This window comes from Oncorhynchus gorbuscha, linkage group LG02 (genome assembly GCF_021184085.1).
Source record: "Oncorhynchus gorbuscha isolate QuinsamMale2020 ecotype Even-year linkage group LG02, OgorEven_v1.0, whole genome shotgun sequence".
NCBI lineage: Eukaryota > Metazoa > Chordata > Actinopteri > Salmoniformes > Salmonidae > Oncorhynchus > Oncorhynchus gorbuscha.
In genome coordinates, this window is record NC_060174.1 from 36,463,675 (window position 1) to 36,481,644 (window position 17,970).

At 43.9% G+C, this 17,970-nt stretch overlaps 1 protein-coding gene across 2 annotated transcripts; it reads left to right on the top strand.

Moving 5' to 3' along the window:
* The first annotated feature begins 1,783 nt into the window (after positions 1–1,783).
* On the top strand, positions 1,784–9,480 carry bend7 (BEN domain containing 7). Of its 2 annotated transcripts, none has more exons than XM_046294001.1 (10): positions 1,784–2,089; positions 3,299–3,376; positions 3,466–3,810; positions 4,075–4,556; positions 4,665–4,772; positions 4,846–4,963; positions 5,080–5,193; positions 5,273–5,317; positions 6,760–6,810; positions 7,016–9,480. In XM_046294001.1, exons 1-10 carry the CDS (start codon positions 2,020–2,022, stop codon positions 7,072–7,074), a joined length of 1,470 nt encoding a protein of 489 aa, XP_046149957.1. In that variant the 5' UTR covers positions 1,784–2,019; the 3' UTR covers positions 7,075–9,480. The 2 variants fall into 2 exon arrangements, with proteins under 2 accessions (XP_046149957.1, XP_046149966.1); XM_046294010.1 differs by having other exon boundaries at positions 5,276–5,317.
* The last annotated feature ends 8,490 nt before the right edge of the window (positions 9,481–17,970 follow it).

Genomic DNA, 17,970 nt, shown 5'->3' on the forward strand with positions numbered 1-17,970 from the left:
CAAAAATACTGGAGGCCAAATCTGGAAGAATTATTCTCAGACAGCACAGCAGCAGCTCCCCCATCTAAAATAACAGCTTCCATTTCCAGCAGCGTGGAGCCAACAACAAACGATAACATATGACAATTTTTTTCATTTGTACACAATAAATAGCAACATTCAGATCAACATGAATAAATCATTTGAATGTGTTGGTCACTTTAGAAGTGGCGCTAATGCTCGGTTTTTGCCTACATTTAATGTAAGCTTGCTAGCTAGCCTGTGGTTGTTGCGTAGTAATGAGACTTTTGTCCGGACTACTTTTTCTGGCGGAATTGATTTATTAAAGCAACATTTTCAATTTAGATGTGTAGTTCCTTGCCATACTGTGTTGGCAACCGGTCTATAAAGGTACCTGTTAATGGTATATGGCCTATATACCACGGCTAAGGGCTGTATCCAGGCACTCCCTTAGCTGTGGTAAATAGGTCATATGTCTTATTGCTTAACAATATAGCCCAGTAATACCGAAATAAAATCGTATAGAAAATCATCGCTATTTTGACTGCCTGTATGTGTCTTGCTTGTGTTTGATATTCTTGCCTAAATATACTGTTACAATAAAGTTTGTACGAACATTATCGTGTATTTTGTGTAGGCTACAATATGAGAAAAAATCACTCTTGAGCCATGGAATGCATATATCGAACATGTTGACAATATCTTTAGTGTACAACATGAAGTTTCCCCCTCCGTGTCAATAAGTGGAAGAGACAGCTGAGTAGTGGGTGCACTGAGCACCTACTTGGGCACCCAGCTAGCACCAGGACTCAGGCCACACTCGGTTGGGTGAAGGCATGATCAGCTGAGAGTCAGCATTGAGTGTCGTCAACTGGACCAACACCATGTCGACTTTGAGGGGGTGGATGGGTATTATGAATATGAATTTATTAATATGACTTTGCAGGTTCCAGGCTGTATCATAACGGCCTTGATTGGGAGTCCCATACGGCAGCGCACAATTGGCCTAGCTTCTTCAAGGTTAGGGTTTGTCCGTCATTGTAAATACAAATTTGTTCTTAACTGACTTGCCTATGTAAATAAACAATACAACAAAGTTATGGTAGACAGAATCAACCCGATTCTGGGCAGTCATTCAATATGGCACCCGGATTCGACTGATTAAATCAGTTCTGGCTCGCCAGAATAGGGCCACGATTGGGCCAAGTACTTGTTTCTAGCTAGGCAGTAGCTACATAAGAATCACACACGTGCAGAAATGTATTTATAATTAGCCACTGCAAATCAGGTTCCAGAAAATCCGAAGCCGCAGCCACATCGTTCACCAAAACTCTTACCTAATGTAGCAGGAGCCAACAGTGTTGAAAAATAAAATAATGATAATATGACATTAAGAATGATGTGTTATTAAGACTGAATAATCAAGTCTTATAAAATAATTTACATCACAAGACAGAACAATACTCTATTGCCAACAGAATATAGAATATAATATATTGATGTAGCTATTCTAATTTCTCAATCCTATTAATTTGTTCAATTGTTATTTAAGTGATAATCCCCGAGATGCCGCTGTTTAAAGAATATATTGGCACTGGTGTAGTTAGGCCGGAGACGAAGCCGGCGTCTCGGGCATTATCATTTAAGTGTTGACCCTCCAGTCCAGAATATAGCAGAGAACTGGATTGTTGCGACCATCAGGTGGCGCAAAGGCATAGATGTGACGAATTTGTAAGAATTAAGTCATTTATTTATTTACATAGCCAAAAAACGGACAGCCCTCTGAGGACAACCCATTTAAAAGATGACTGTGATGAAAAACAATAATTAGTTCCTCAGTTATTATTTGAAGAGCTTTTACAGAGTGAATGTTTGATGGAACTATAAAAGATCTTGAAGGCGAATTTTAACGGAGCATTATTAGGGCAGACGGTCAGTGATCTTCTGTGTGCGGATGCACTGCGCGCTTCGCTTTCTGATGAGGCATCCTCGGCTCTTCAACACACAGATCCTGTAAAGATGGAGTTTAGCGAGAGGAAAAGAAGAAGGAAATCTCAGAGCTTCAAACTGGTCCATGAGCAGGAGCAAGGTAGGGGATACGGGAGACTGCGTGTCTGTCTGTGTGTCTGTGAACGTCTGGCGCTGTGAGCAAGTCAGTGCTACACTGTAAACAATAGGATAGAGATGGCTACGTCAGTACATAGGTATGTACCTGTTATGCATGTATAACTCACTCGTCATGGTTTTCAAAAAATAGATAGGTGAGTGAGTATTTAAAAAAGGAAATTCAACCAACGCAACGAACTAAGAAAACCCAGAGAGCATTTAGGCAGTGGATCAGTGATTTTGTACAGAATATGATTATAATATTATTTTATCTTGTATTTGTCTAGCCTTTAGAGCACTTTTTTTTGTGAACTAGTGAGAATAATATTTCTGAGAGCTGAGAGAGTGTTTTTAGTGAGAAAGATTTCGTCATACAATACCACCCACAGGTGGTGGATTCTGGGCTGAATGGGATGAGGGTGGAGAATCATTGGTTTACATCACAGCCCACATAATTACCACATCATAGTGTATGATGTGGGCCTAGACAGAGGAATGCAATGTTTTCATACATACACGGAGTGTACAAAACATTAGGAACACCTGCTCTTTCCATGATAGACTGACCAGGGGAATCCAGGTGAAATCTATGATTCCTTATTGATGTTACTTGTTAAATCCACTTCATTCAGTGTAGATGAAGGGGAGGAGACAGGTTAAAGAAGGAAGTTTAATCCTTGAGACATTTAAGACATGGATTTTGTATGTATGCCATTCAGAGGGTTAATGGGCAAGAAAAAAAATTGAAGTGTCTTTGAAAGGAGTATAGATGCCAGGCACACCGGTTTGAGTGTGTCAAGAATTGCAACGCAGCTGGCTTTTTCACGATCAACAGTTTCCTGTGTGTATCAAGAATGGTCCACCACCCAAAGGACATCCAGCCAACTTGAGACTACTGTGGGAAGCATTGGAGTCAACATGGGCCAGCAGCCCTGTGGAACACTTTCAACACCTTGTAGTCCATGACCCGATGAATTAAGGCTGTTCTGAGGGAAAATGGTGGTGCAACTCAATATTAGGAAGGTGTTCCTAATGTTTTGTACATTCATTGTATGTCAACCCTCATATGTATATTATCATCAGTCATACAAACATAATTTTATTTATTTTAATGTCATTATTTTGGATTTACACCAAACTACCCTGATTGTACCCTAGATATTACAGATCTCTGGTGTTTTTATTTTCACAGATTTTGACGCAAGGAGTTTTGACAATGCCGTCAATATACATGTCAATGGAGCATCAAAAGAGACTGCCATGCCAGAAGGTATGATATTCATGCTCTTTATTTTAGTCAGGAAAAATACACACACACACACACGTCCTCTCTTTCTAACTCCTCTCTTTCCTCCCCAGCCTGGTTGGGTGATGAGGGTGTGGAGATTAAAAGACAGATCACAGGCATGATGCGTTTGCTGAGTGACAAGGCCGGCCGGATGTACCAGCGTGTGGGAGCAGAGGGAAACAGCCTCAAACAGGAGCCCCAGGAGGAGCACCTGAGCTGGGCGCAGCCGGCTGCTTTGCCCCCAGACCTGGAGGACCCCCAGATCAGTGTCTGGAGCTCAGCAGGGGAAACAGAGCCCAGTCCCATGTCTATACCCAATCCAGTCCCCAACGGCCAGGGGTCTGGCCAATACGGCACACGCTCCAAGACCCAGAGGATGCTCAACACAACCACCAAAGGCACAGTCAAAACTAATGGTAATGGGGGGGTCTCTTTATGAGGTCTATCTTCCATCCAGACAATGTCTGCAGAACCAGACAGCCACATCATTATACAGAGCAGTGACATCATAAAGAGGCCTCTATCAGTCCCTGTCTGGTAAGGCAGACAGACAGTGGAGAAGCTTGTGTCATTTGAACAGTCAGACAGAGGCATGGGGTGTCAGAGCTGCCTGGGCAAAATGTTTGTCCCATGTAATGACACATATGTGTATATGTGTGTGTCTGTGTGTTCCCGTGCAGATGTGGCTCCTGCAGTGGTAGAGGCTCCCTGCTGTATGTGTAACTGTAAGAGCACCTTACAGGCCATTCTACAGGAGCTACGCACCATGAGGAGGCTAATGCAGACACAGAAAGGTTCCCAGGAGAAGCAGGAGCACAGGGCCCCTCCCTGCCCCCCTTGCCCTGTCCCTACAGCTCCACGTCGCAGACCCCGCAAGAGACGTCCTGTCCACAAGGTTGCTCCACTGAGTGCACCCAGCAAGAGGGCAGCTGTTCCCCCTCTCCCCCCCTCGTCCCCTGCCTGTGTACCCCTGGAGTCCGGGGGAAGGAGGGAGAGGGGGAGCAGAGAGCTGGAGAGACCTGTGCACACCCCTGCCTCACCCTCTACCTCCACCTCACCCGAGCTCTCCATTCAAACCCTGTCCATGCAGAACAAGCCCATCCCTGGTGACGACACACACAATCCTAGCTATAGACAACCCAAAGGTCTTCAATCCTCAGAGGTATGGTGCACTGTGTGTGTGCGGGGGGGGGGGGGGTAGTGTACTATCAGTCTGTCTGTCTCTGTTGTGAGACGAATATGCCTCTTTTTCTCTCTCTCTCTCCCCCAGAGTGAGGTGCGTCTAGCGGAGGACTATGAGGTGTTTATTCCCAAGGCCCAGCTGGACTCAATCCTGGTCAACTACACACGCTCTGGAAGCCTGCTCTTCAGGAAGTTGGTGGGTCTTATTAACCTTATCACTGGCTTTATTCACTTTATTTATGTTGATTGACACACCATCTTGGTCACAGGTGTGCGCCTTCTTTGACGACACCACGCTAGCTAACTCACTGCCCAACGGCAAGAGGAAGAGAGGTCTGAACGACCAAAGGAAAGGACTGGACCAGAACATTGTGGGAGCCATTAAAGGTAGGAAAGAAACACACCGTGAGAGTGGAGTGGAGAGAGATCGGGCATGGAGCGAGAGAGATGTAATATCTACTTGTTTTGTTGGGTTTTCTGTAAATCTCCCGTGCTGTGTCTAGTGTTTACAGAGAAGTACTGCACAGCTCACAGAATAGAGAAGCTGCCAGGCCCTCGAGATTGGGTCCAGATACTACAGGACCAGATCAAACTTGCCCGCAGACGACTAAAGAGAGGTGTGTGTTTGTGTGTGGGTGTGTTTGTGTGTGGGTTCAGAATGTATCTTACTGAAACTCTGTTGTTTTGTGGACTCAGCAGAGGCTACAGACCCTCAGGACATCTTCAACAGACCGTGCTCAGGTACACACATATGCACACACATGACAACAGTCGCTGCACCTGACATTACCCCTTCCCCTCCTTCGCTCACCCATCCGTCCCTGGTTTATGCACCTTGGGTGTAATGGCTCTGTCTTTGGCCGGTATGTTTAAGTGAGGCGATCCCCCTGACATTTGACATTCTCTTCTCAGACTCCCAAAATGTCAGCTAATTTGTTTCACACGGTGCTACTCTCTCTCCTGCTCCTCTCTATTTCAACTTACTCTTTCACACACACACACACACACACACACACACACACACACACACACACACACACACACACACACACACACACACACACACACACACACACACACACACACACACACACACACACACACACACACACACACACACACACACACACACACTCCCCTTCTCTCTCCTCTGTCTCCTACGCTCTTTCACCAATCCCTCTACTCTCTTTCTCATGTCTCCCATCTTTATCTCTCTCGCACTCTTTCTTTCTTATTATTTTCCTCGCTCCCTCTCTTTTTCTCTTTTTTGCCCTCCACATCTGTTTCTGTCTTCCCTCCCTCTCTGTCTACCCTGCTCCTTTCTCCCTCTGTCTGTCGGTAGTTCTCTATTACCTCATCGTGTATCAGTCCAGAAGTTCTGTAACATTAGGGTGGGGGATGTGGACACTGTTCAGAGGATGTACTGAACTGTGTTAGACTGGACTGAGCTCACCCCCTTTAACAGCAGCTCTCATATGAGAACAGCAGTACACTGGAGACTAGCAAACTCTCTACATTAACAGTAGTCAGTGGTGTAAAGTACTTAAGTAAAAATACTTGAAAGTACTACTTAGGTAGTTTTTGGGGGGTATCTGTACTTTACTTTTACTTCACTACATCCCTAAAGAAAATAATGTAGTTTTTACTGCAGACATTTCCCTGACACCCAAAAGTACTCTTTACATTTTGAATTCTTAACAGGACAGGAAAATGGTCCAATTCACACACTTATCAAGAAAACATCCCTGCTCATCGCTGCTGCCTCTGATTTGGCGGACTCACTAAACACAAATGCTGCATTTGTAAATTATGTCTGAGTGTTGGAGTGGGCCTTTGGCTATCCTTTTGATACTTAAGTATATTTTAAAACTAATACTTTCAGACTTTTACTCAAGTAGAATTTTACTGGGTATCTCTACTTTTACTCAAGTATGACAATAGGGTACTTTTTCCACCACTGACAGTAGTATCGTAGTAAATGCTGAACATCTGTATGTTTGCTTCACACAAAACTGTGATACAGCCTGAAATCAAACCAGGGTCTGTAGTGACGCCTCTAGCACTGAGATGCAGTGCCTTAGACCACTGAGCCACTCAAGAGCCTAGTTAAATAAAGGTTAAATAAATAAATACATTTTTTTATGTGGATTGATAACTATGGTGATATCATATTCTTGCAATAGAATCTCTTCAGCTGTCTGGAGAGAGGGAGGAGAGGGAGTTTCTAACAACAGGTACACACACACACACACACACGCACGCACGCACGCACGCACGCACGCACGCACACACACACACACACACACACACACACACACACACACACACACACACACACACACACACACACACACACACACACACACACACTCAGGTTATAATTAGATAATTTAATTACATTTGATATAACACTGTTTTAATTGAAAATGTGTTCTGTAGGCTGTGACTACAACAAGCCAGCATGTTTGGTTAAGGTGGGGAAGAATGTGACTGATTGATTCCGGTGCTGTGAATCAACAACTTGCAATGAAGATACAACGCACTGTACTTTATGTCTTTGTTGCTCCACTAACTTGATGCGTTGTGCCACTTTAGAAAGTCCATTTTGGAAGATGTATTGTTCTTTTACAGCTATGTCAAAATTGTATTGTGGTTGTAGAGAAAAAACGGAACAGTGACCAAAATAAGTTGGTTAGTGAAATGTAGTTAGTTTCCATGGACTGCTTTGTTTTACATATGCACACCACATGCACACACACAGACACACACAGAAATACACACACACACACACCAGTCTGACCAGTATAGTCTAGCTGGTTCTGCTGGCTGACCAGCAAAGTCTAGCTAGTTATGCTGGAAGACCAGCATGGTCTAGCTGGTCTGACCAGCATGGGCTAGCTGGTTATGCTGGCAGACCAGCCTTCGTTGTGTTTTCACTGGTGACCTACCTGCATTGTGTTTTTGCTGGTGACCAGCCTTCGCTGTGTTTTCGATGGCAGACCAGCATCTGTTGTGTTTATGCTGGTAACCAGCCTTCGTTGTGTTTTCACTGGTGACAAGCCTTCGTTGTGTTTTTCGCTGGTGACCAGCCTTTGCTAGGTTTTGGACACTGGTGATCATTGAAAAATATGCTAGCAGATACCCAGAGACATAAAAATGGTATCCACAATTTCATCTGACTCTGAGGAAGTAGATAAAGGGGCTCATTGCCAAAATTTTCACGTATCCCTTTTCACGTATCTTGTTCGAAACAAGATTCATGTTAGAAATGAAAGGATTGTCTAGAGTCGAGGTCATGTGGGAAACACTCCCAGCATCAAGCAAATGTGCCTCCCCACCATAGACCAGGGTTCAAATCCGACTCCACCCTTAATGCTATGTGTCTGTCTAAGTAATGCAAAAAATACTAAATGTAGAGTGGAATTCCACTCTCCATAAAATTAATGAGTTTTTGTTTTAGTGCAGGACTTAAATTAACACTTAGTGTAAAATAACCCCTTGGTGTTAATAACCAGAGTTGAGCGTGATTGTATCATTTCTAGTCTGTAGTAAAACATTGACACTCAAAACCACACCTATAATATTTCCCAGCATGCTTTATTGCAGGTATATTTTTTAGAATTTATTCTGGCCTTGGCATGTGCGCTCTAGCCAAACGCTTGCAGATACAGTGCGGGTAGGCTGTGAGGTGGTCTACATGATGAGATTATTATGAATAAGAGCGAGAATATATTTTTGGGTCAAATGGCAGTCAAGCATCAATCATCATGTCACCTGAATAATACCCTCAATATTTATTGTAAAGGTGCATCAATATCACTGTTCACCACCCTGTGAAGTTCATCATAACCTTTTTGATCTGTAGTCTAATAAACTGCATGGTTTCCCGAGTCATATTGGGAGGACTACACACCATATCATCTCATGACTCCAAGTTTACTTTGAAATGATGGTTATCATATCAATATTTGCGCATAAAGGCGATTCCAACACAACTTCTTTCATAGTTAATTTTACCAACACAAAAAGATTCCACCATGTCGAACGAACAAATGATCTGTCAGCATTTATAAAGTTGTACTGAATCTACCTGTTTTCATCACAGCTGACGTATATATATATTTTTAATATGGTATGACTTTACCCACATTAAAACTGGATGGAAATATGGTAACTGACAGTCACTCAATTAGCCCATGTCAACCAACATTTTTTAGACTGCTAAATTAGTCTAGCCAGCTATCTAAACTTAGTAATCATGGTTGAATTACATGATTTTGTTTATCACTCTCCCTCAGATATCATATTAAAAACTGCAAACATTTTTCTCCACCCTATGGAAAAATGTGAAGATTTGCAGGAAATGAGCTGTTAAATTGTAAAATATTTTATATGCCCAATGGAAAAAATATGTAGAGTGGCAAAAAATTATTTCAGGAAATGAACAGTTTTTTTTCTCCTGTCCAGTGGGGACACTAAAATGTTAGGGCCGGCTTTGACTGCATATGTGGGTATGGATGTGGTTACGCAGACCCGCAAGCCACTGTGGGCCCCTCATGATGAGTTCAGATTTTTTTGTGGCCCCAATGCCGACCCAAAGTTGCCCATCCCTGGTTTAGGTAGTTTTCTTTGTCCAATTCTCCCTACCTTGGCAGTCATTCTAAATGCAGGTTGAAAATTTAAATAGCTGGGTATTACATATCACTTTGCAAGCCAGCATAATGTGACATGCCTGTTGTGCCTGTTGTGGCCTGCAAACCAGGAGTTTCAGACCACTGTGTAAGGGTAAAACTAGGCTGTTGAGGTATAGCCTTATGATACCATATGTAATGTATTGTCATGAAGGGTAACATTTTAAGGATACTATATTCACTTAGGCACTCACTTGGTGAAAGCTACTGGTTTGATAACATTTACATTTACATTTAAGTCATTTAGCAGACGCTCTTATCCAGAGCGACTTACAAATTGGTGCATTCACCTTATGACATCCAGTGGGACAGTCACTTAACAATAGTGCATCTAAAACTTAGGGGGGGGGTGGGGTGAGAGGGATTACTTAACCTATCCTAGGTATTCCTTAAAGAGGTGGGGTTTCAGGTGTCTCCGGAAGGTGGTGATTGACTCCGCTGTCCTGGCGTCGTGAGGGAGTTTGTTCCACCATTGGGGGGCCAGGGCAGCGAACAGTTTTGACTGGGCTGAGCGGGAGCTGTACTTCCTCAGTGGTAGGGAGGCGAGCAGGCCAGAGGTGGATGAACGCAGTGCCCTTGTTTGGGTGTAGGGCCTGATCAGAGCCTGGAGGTACTGAGGTGCCGTTCCCCTCACAGCTCCGTAGGCAAGCACCATGGTCTTGTAGCGGATGCGAGCTTCAACTGGAAGCCAGTGGAGAGAACGGAGGAGCGGGGTGACGTGAGAGAACTTGGGAAGGTTGAACACCAGACGGGCTGCGGCGTTCTGGATGAGTTGAAGGGGTTTAATGGCACAGGCAGGGAGCCCAGCCAACAGCGAGTTGCAGTAATCCAGACGGGAGATGACAAGTGCCTGGATTAGGACCTGCGCCGCTTCCTGTGTGAGGCAGGGTCGTACTCTGCGGATGTTGTAGAGCATGAACCTACAGGAACGGGCCACCGCCTTGATGTTAGTTGAGAACGACAGGGTGTTGTCCAGGATCACACCAAGGTTCTTGGCGCTCTGGGAGGAGGACACAGTGGAGTTGTCAACCGTGATGGCGAGATCATGGAACGGGCAGTCCTTCCCCGGGAGGAAGAGCAGCTCCGTCTTGCCGAGGTTCAGCTTGAGGTGGTGATCCGTCATCCACACTGATATGTCTGCCAGACATGCAGAGATGCGATTCGCCACCTGGTCATCAGAAGGGGGAAAGGAGAAGATTAATTGTGTGTCGTCTGCATAGCAATGATAAGAGAGACCATGTGAGGTTATGACAGAGCCAAGTGACTTGGTGTATAGCGAGAATAGGAGAGGGCCAAGAACAGAGCCCTGGGGGACACCAGTGGTGAGAGCGCGTGGTGAGGAGACAGATTCTCGCCACGCCACCTGGTAGGAGCGACCTGTCAGGTAGGACGCAATCCAAGCGTGGGCCGCGCCGGAGATGCCCAACTCGGAGAGGGTGGAGAGGAGGATCTGATGGTTCACAGTATCGAAGGCAGCCGATAGATCTAGAAGGATGAGAGCAGAGGAGAGAGAGTTAGCTTTAGCAGTGCGGAGCGCCTCCGTGATACAGAGGAGAGCAGTCTCAGTTGAATGACTAGTCTTGAAACCTGACTGATTTGGATCAAGAAGGTCATTCAGAGAGAGATAGCGGGAGAGCTGGCCAAGGACGGCACGTTCAAGAGTTTTGGAGAGAAAAGAAAGAAGGGATACTGGTCTGTAATTGTTGACATCGGAGGGATCGAGTGTAGGTTTTTTCAGAAGGGGTGCAACTCTCGCTCTCTTGAAGACGGAAGGGACGTAGCCAACGGTCAGGGATGAGTTGATGAGCGAGGTGAGGTAAGGGAGAAGGTCTCCGGAAATGGTCTGGAGAAGAGAGGAGGGGATAGGGTCAAGCGGGCAGGTTGTTGGGCGGCCGGCCGTCACAAGACGCGAGATTTCATCTGGAGAGAGAGGGGAGAAAGAGGTCAGAGCATAGGGTAGGGCAGTGTGAGCAGAACCAGCGGTGTCGTTTGACTTAGCAAACGAGGATCGGATGTCGTCGACCTTCTTTTCAAAATGGTTGACGAAGTCATCTGCAGAGAGGGAGGAGGGGGAGGGGGCGGAGGATTCAGGAGGGAGGAGAAGGTGGCAAAGAGCTTCCTAGGGTTAGAGGCAGAAGCTTGGAATTTAGCGTGGTAGAAAGTGGCTTTAGCAGCAGAGACAGAGGAGGAAAATGTAGAGAGGAGGGAGTGAAAGGATGCCAGGTCCGCAGGGAGGCGAGTTTTCCTCCATTTCCGCTCGGCTGCCCGGAGCCCTGTTCTGTGAGCTCGCAATGAGTCATCGAGCCACGGAGCGGGAGGGGAGGACCGAGCCGGCCTGGAGGATAGGGGACATAGAGAGTCAAGGGATGCAGAGAGGGAGGAGAGGAGGGTTGAGGAGGCAGAATCAGGAGATAGGTGGGAGAAGGTTTGAGCGGAGGGAAGAGATGATAGGATGGAAGAGGAGAGAGTAGCGGGGGAGAGAGAGCGAAGGTTGGGACGGCGCGATACCATCCGAGTAGGGGCAGTGTGGGAGGTGTTGGATGAGAGCGAGAGGGAAAAGGATACAAGGCAGTGGTCGGAGACTTGGAGGGGAGTTGCAATGAGGTTAGTGGAAGAACAGCATCTAGTAAAGATGAGGTCGAGCGTATTGCCTGCCTTGTGAGTAGGGGGGGAAGGTGAGAGGGTGAGGTCAAAAGAGGAGAGGAGTGGAAAGAAGGAGGCAGAGAGGAAAGAGTCAAAGGTAGACGTGGGGAGGTTAAAGTCGCCCAGAACTGTGAGAGGTGAGCCGTCCTCAGGAAAGGAGCTTATCAAGGCATCAAGCTCATTGATGAACTCTCCGAGGAACCTGGAGGGCGATAAATGATAAGGATGTTAAGCTTGAAAGGGCTAGTGACTGTGACAGCATGGAATTCAAAGGAGGCGATAGACAGATGGGTAAGGGGAGAAAGAGAGAATGACCACTTGGGAGAGATGAGGATCCCGGTGCCACCACCCCGCTGACCAGACGCTCTCGGGGTGTGCGAGAACACGTGGGCGGACGAAGAGAGAGCAGTAGGAGTAGCAGTGTTGTCTGTGGTGATCCATGTTTCCGTCAGGGCCAAGAAGTCGAGGGACTGGAGGGAGGCATGGGCTGAGATGAACTCTGCCTTGTTGACCGCAGATTGGCAGTTCCAGAGGCTACCGGAGACCTGGAACTCCACGTGGGTCGTGCGCGCTGGGACCACCAGATTAGGGTGGCCGCGGCCACGCGGTGAGGAGCGTTTGTATGGTCTGTGCAGAGAGGAGAGAACAGGGATAAACCGACACATAGTTGACAGGCTACAGAAGAGGCTACGCTAATGCAAAGGAGATTGGAATGACAAGTGGACTACACGTCTCGAATGTTCAGAAAGTTAAGCTACGTAGCAAGAATCTTATTGACTAAAATGATTAAAATGATACAGTACTGCTGAAGTAGGCCAGCTGGCAGTGGGTGCGTTGTTGACACTACACTAATCAAGTCGTTCCGTTGAGTGAAATAGTTTCTGCAGTGTTGCTATTCGGGGGCTAGCAGGCTAGCTAGCAGTGTTGTTTACGTTACGTTGCGTTAAAAGAACGACAATAGATGGCTAGCGAACCTAGAAAATCGCTCTAGACTACACAATTATCTTTGATACAAAGACGGCTATGTAGCTAGCTAAGTAGCTAGCTACGATCAAACAAATCAAACCGTTGTACTGTAATGAAAATGAAGTGAAAATGTGATACAACCTGTGAATGCGACCGGGTAGTTGAGTTCTATACAGAAGACGTTGGCTAGCGTTGGCTAGCTGTTGGCTAGCTAGCAGAGTCACCTACGTTAAGGACGACAAATAGCTGGCTAGCTAACCTCGGTAAATTAAGATAATCACTCTAAGACTACACACTCTAAACCTAAACAACACAATTATCTTGGATACGATGATACGATGATACGAAGACAGCAAAGACAGCTATGTAGCTAGCTGACACTAAACTAATCAAGTCGTTCAGTTGAGTGTAACAGTTTCTCCAGTGCAGCTAATCAGTGGACGTTAGCTAGCTGGCTAGTGAAGACTAGTGAAGACTACGTTAGGACGGCGAAATACGATAATTACGCAATTATCTTTTGATACAAAGACGGCTATGTAGCTAGCTGAGAAGAAATTGCTAAGATAAGACAAATCAAACCGTTGTGATATAATGAAATATAAATATGAAAAAGTTATACTACCCGTTGGAGCGACGTGCAGATGCGACCACTCGCTCCAACCGGAACCGGACAAGATAAGAATTAAATGCAAAACCATGTTTCTGTCAATAGCTAACACAGTCACGGTGATTCACGGGTGGTAATTCCAATGTTCACTAACTGGCACTCTGGGATATATGCAGATATTTGCCCACATTTGCATATATCCCAGTGTGCTAAATGCATTAGATCCAGTAAATGTAAATTGCACAATTTTAATACAATTCAAGTTTGACCATTTTTAAAATTCCAATTCCATTCATTGGGATGTTTTTATTTTCCAATTCAATTCCAATTCCATTCCAAGAATGGTTTTGTTCTTCAATTCCAATTCAATTCCTATTCAGACAGTCTAAATCCAATCTAATTCCATTCCAAGGTTCATGTTCAATTCCAATTCCCGACAATCAAAATTCTTATTTAAATCAAATTAAGTTGTTTGAAGATTGCTGCAATTCCAAGTAAATTCTGTACTTCCTGCTTGAATTCGAGAATTGAATTTGAAATACAATTGGAATTGATCCCAACCCTGCTGGTCACCAGTGAAAACAAAACGAAGGCTGGTCACTAGTCTGTGCTGGTCTATGCTGTTTTTTTTCAGCAGGGTTGTTGTCTCTTTATGACTGTTTATCTGAAAACAAAGGTGGATAACTTCCTGGTAACTCTTTGTTTTGCACTTGTAAAGTCCCTCAGTCCTACAATATAAAAACAACATCTCTTCCAGGTGACATCTTTGAACTTATGAACCTCAAATGTACGGATTGCGCCTTTTAAAATAGTTATGGTTTTGTATACCATGTAGACTGTAATGTGTTGTCTTAATGGCATTCTAACCTGCCACTCACTATGCACCTCAGTGCCATTTATGTTATTAATGTGACCAATAGGACAGTACTGTTTTTATTTGTGTTCACTGTGCCACCTGCCAACACCTTCATGTAAGGCTCCTTTGTGTACATGTACAATTGACTGTGTATAATAAATATTAAACTAAATATGATCTGATGGTACTGTGTTTTAGTTGATGATGAGTGCTGCTTTGAGAGCAAACACTGTAAATGATAGTTCCTTTGATTATATCAGTTTCGTGCTAGAATTATGAACACGAGTTCAAGTGAGATTGTCAGAACTGATAACGAGCAAGTACAAGGTGTTGGGTTGAAATTAGGGTTTGAGTTAAAGGGCAATTCCACCACTTTCCAACCTAATTTTCATTATCTCCAGGACAATACCAATACAAAGTTAAAAAGTTCTACCTGATGACATCATCAAAAGTTTAAACATTTTTAAAACAGTGATTTTCTCCATCTAGTGTTTGCCAGGAGCCCCAACACCATTCTGGTTCTGTTGGAAAATATCAAACACCTCCTCTCCTTACCACAGACAGGTGTAAACATCTTGGGTGCGTTTGAGTGGTAATGCGAAAGCAACTGACTGTAGACAAAAGTTGCGGAATGAAGTCGGGAAAGGTGTATCTGCGACATCCGAAAGTCAGACACTAATGTAGTTTTCCAACAGCAAGGCTCACATTGCAGTGTTGCATTTGTTTATAAACATTTTTCTTTGTAATGTCGAAATAAACATGGCTCCAACCCTTACATCACACACACAAACTGAAATCATATGTGTGTACATTGTACAATCAATCAGTGAGAGAGCATCAAATATCACATTCATTTGTACATACAGTGCCTTGAGAAAGTATTCGGCCCCCTTGAACTTTGCGACCTTTTGCCACATTTCAGGCTTCAAACATAAAGATATAAAACTGTATTTTTTTTGTGAAGAATCAACAACAAGTGGGACACAATCATGAAGTGGAACAACATTTATTGGATATTTCAAACTTTTTTAACAAATCAAAAACGGAAAAATTGGGCGTGCAAAATTATTCAGCCCCCTTAAGTTAATACTTTGTAGCGCCACCTTTTGCTGCGATTACAGCTGTAAGTCGCTTGGGGTATGTCTATCAGTTTTGCACATCGAGAGACTGAATTTTTTTCCCATTCCTCCTTGCAAAACAGCTCGAGCTCAGTGAGGTTGGATGGAGAGCATTTGTGAACAGCAGTTTTCAGTTCTTTCCACAGATTCTCGATTGGATTCAGGTCTGGACTTTGACTTGGCCATTCTAACACCTGGATATGTTTATTTTTTAACCATTCCATTGTAGATTTTGCTTTATGTTTTGGATCATTGTCTTGTTGGAAGACAAATCTCCGTCCCAGTCTCAGGTCTTTTGCAGACTCCATCAGGTTTTCTTCCAGAATGGTCCTGTATTTGGCTCCATCCATCTTCCCATCAATTTGAACCATCTTCCCTGTCCCTGCTGAAGAAAAGCAGGCCTAAACCATGATGCTGCCACCACCATGTTTGACAGTGGGGATGATGTGTTCAGGGTGATGAGCTGTGTTGCTTTTACGCCAAACATAACGTTTTGCATTGTTGCCAAAAAGTTCAATTTTGGTTTCATCTGACCAGAGCACCTTCTTCCACATGTTTGGTGTGTCTCCCAGGTGGCTTGTGGCAAACTTTAAACAACAATTTTTATGGATATCTTTAAGAAATGGCTTTCTTGCCACTCTTCCATAAAGGCCAGATTTGTGCAATATACGACTTGATTGTTGTCCTATGGACAGAGTCTCCCACCTCAGCTGTAGATCTCTGCAGTGCATCCAGAGTGATCATGGGCCTCTTGGCTGCGTCTCTGATCAGTCTTCTCCTTGTATGAGCTGAAAGTTTAGAGGGACGGCCAGGTCTTGGTAGATTTGCAGTGGTCTGATACTCCTTCCATTTCAATATTATCGCTTGCACAGTGCTCCTTGGGATGTTTAAAGCTTGGGGAATCTTTTTGTATCCAAATCCGGCTTTAAACTTCTTCACAACAGTATCTCGGACCTGCCTGGTGTGTTCCTTGTTCTTCATGATGCTCTCTGCGCTTTTAACCGACCTCTGAGACTATCACAGTGCAGGTGCATTTATACGGAGACTTGATTACACACAGGTGGATTGTATTTATCATCATTAGTCATTTAGGTCAACATTGGATCATTCAGAGATCCTCACTGAACTTCTGGAGAGAGTTTGCTGCACTGAAAGTAAAGGGGCTGAATAATTTTGCACGCCCAATTTTTCAGTTTTTGATTTGTTACATTTTTTTAAAATATCCAATAAATGTCGTTCCACTTCATGATTGTGTCCCACTTGTTGGTGATTCTTCACAAAAAAATACAGTTTTATATCTTTATGTTTGAATCCTGAAATGTGGCAAAAGGTCGCAAAGTTCAAGGGGGCCGAATACTTTCGCAAGGCACTGTATCCACTGTATACAGGAATCACGGCAAAGTTGTTTCCTGTTTCAGTCATGTCTTTGGTCACATTCGCGTGGGTCAAACAAAAACACCGTAATGAAAAGTCTCCCGCAATGTAGGTGATGGCTGCAGTCAAAAGTTCCGTTCCTCTGATCAGACGTTGTTGACGCCTGCCAGGACTTAGAACACCTTAATATGTTACGTATCAGCTAACCACATCATATGTTATAGCAATATTGTGCCCAACTGCGGTTAACGTGGTATGCAACGTCTGAGCCGGGTAACACGACCAAAACCTTAAATAACCTTTGATCACATGATTTTTGTAAAATTCATACAGTCGACATGTAGGCTCTAGTCTGACATTTTTAACCCCATAATGCAATATACTTTGAAAGATGGTCACCAACTTTACAAAAATGATCCACTCGAACGTGCCCCTAGACATGATGAATTGTCTACTATAAATTATAGTTTATGTTCCCATTGCTTTACCCTCATATCAGCACCATTCAGTAGTTCCAGATGCATCAATGCCTTTGTGCTGACATATTATGAGTATAATTGTAAGACCTAATTAAAAATACATTTAGCAAGTCGATTAATGCAAATCATTCATTCAGTCATTAATTTGCAAAGTTATCAGTCTTTTCCCACATGGTTAAAACCACACACTAATGGCACGTTTTTATAAAAAACCGATAGCCTACTGAACATATACTGGAATTCAGAGGTAATTTAACATTGAATGTACAATCATATAACATTACGCATGCACTGTTTCTACTGTGAATACTATAAACTAGATTACAGCATATGTAATACTACTGATGTGAGGGATCACATTGGAGGGAAAATACTAAATTAAAGGTACAATCCATTGTTGACTTTTTATTGCCAGACTCTGCGGTTCTTTAAAGGGGAGGTAAAACCGCCAGTCTCCTTGTGAAGGACCCTTTATGATCTCATGCCACAGACAAAATAGTATTTTTGCTCGTGCTTAATCTAAAAAACTCCCCAGTTTTATTACTTTCCTCACGTTGCGATACAATCTGACGCATGTACATCTATTTATTTTATGAACCTCCCAACGCCGAATAAATGTATTATTCTGTTGTAAAACAAGAAGTAAAAAGGAATGTATTT

Bases quoted from the DNA above. Each gene is read 5' to 3' on its own strand.
- bend7 (XM_046294001.1), top strand. From the start codon at position 2,020: ATGGAGTTTAGCGAGAGGAAAAGAAGAAGGAAATCTCAGAGCTTCAAA. The intron at 3,811-4,074 runs GTAATGGGGGGG...GTTCCCGTGCAG, and splicing joins AGGCACAGTCAAAACTAATG to ATGTGGCTCCTGCAGTGGTA. The intron at 4,557-4,664 runs GTATGGTGCACT...TCTCTCCCCCAG, and splicing joins AAGGTCTTCAATCCTCAGAG to AGTGAGGTGCGTCTAGCGGA.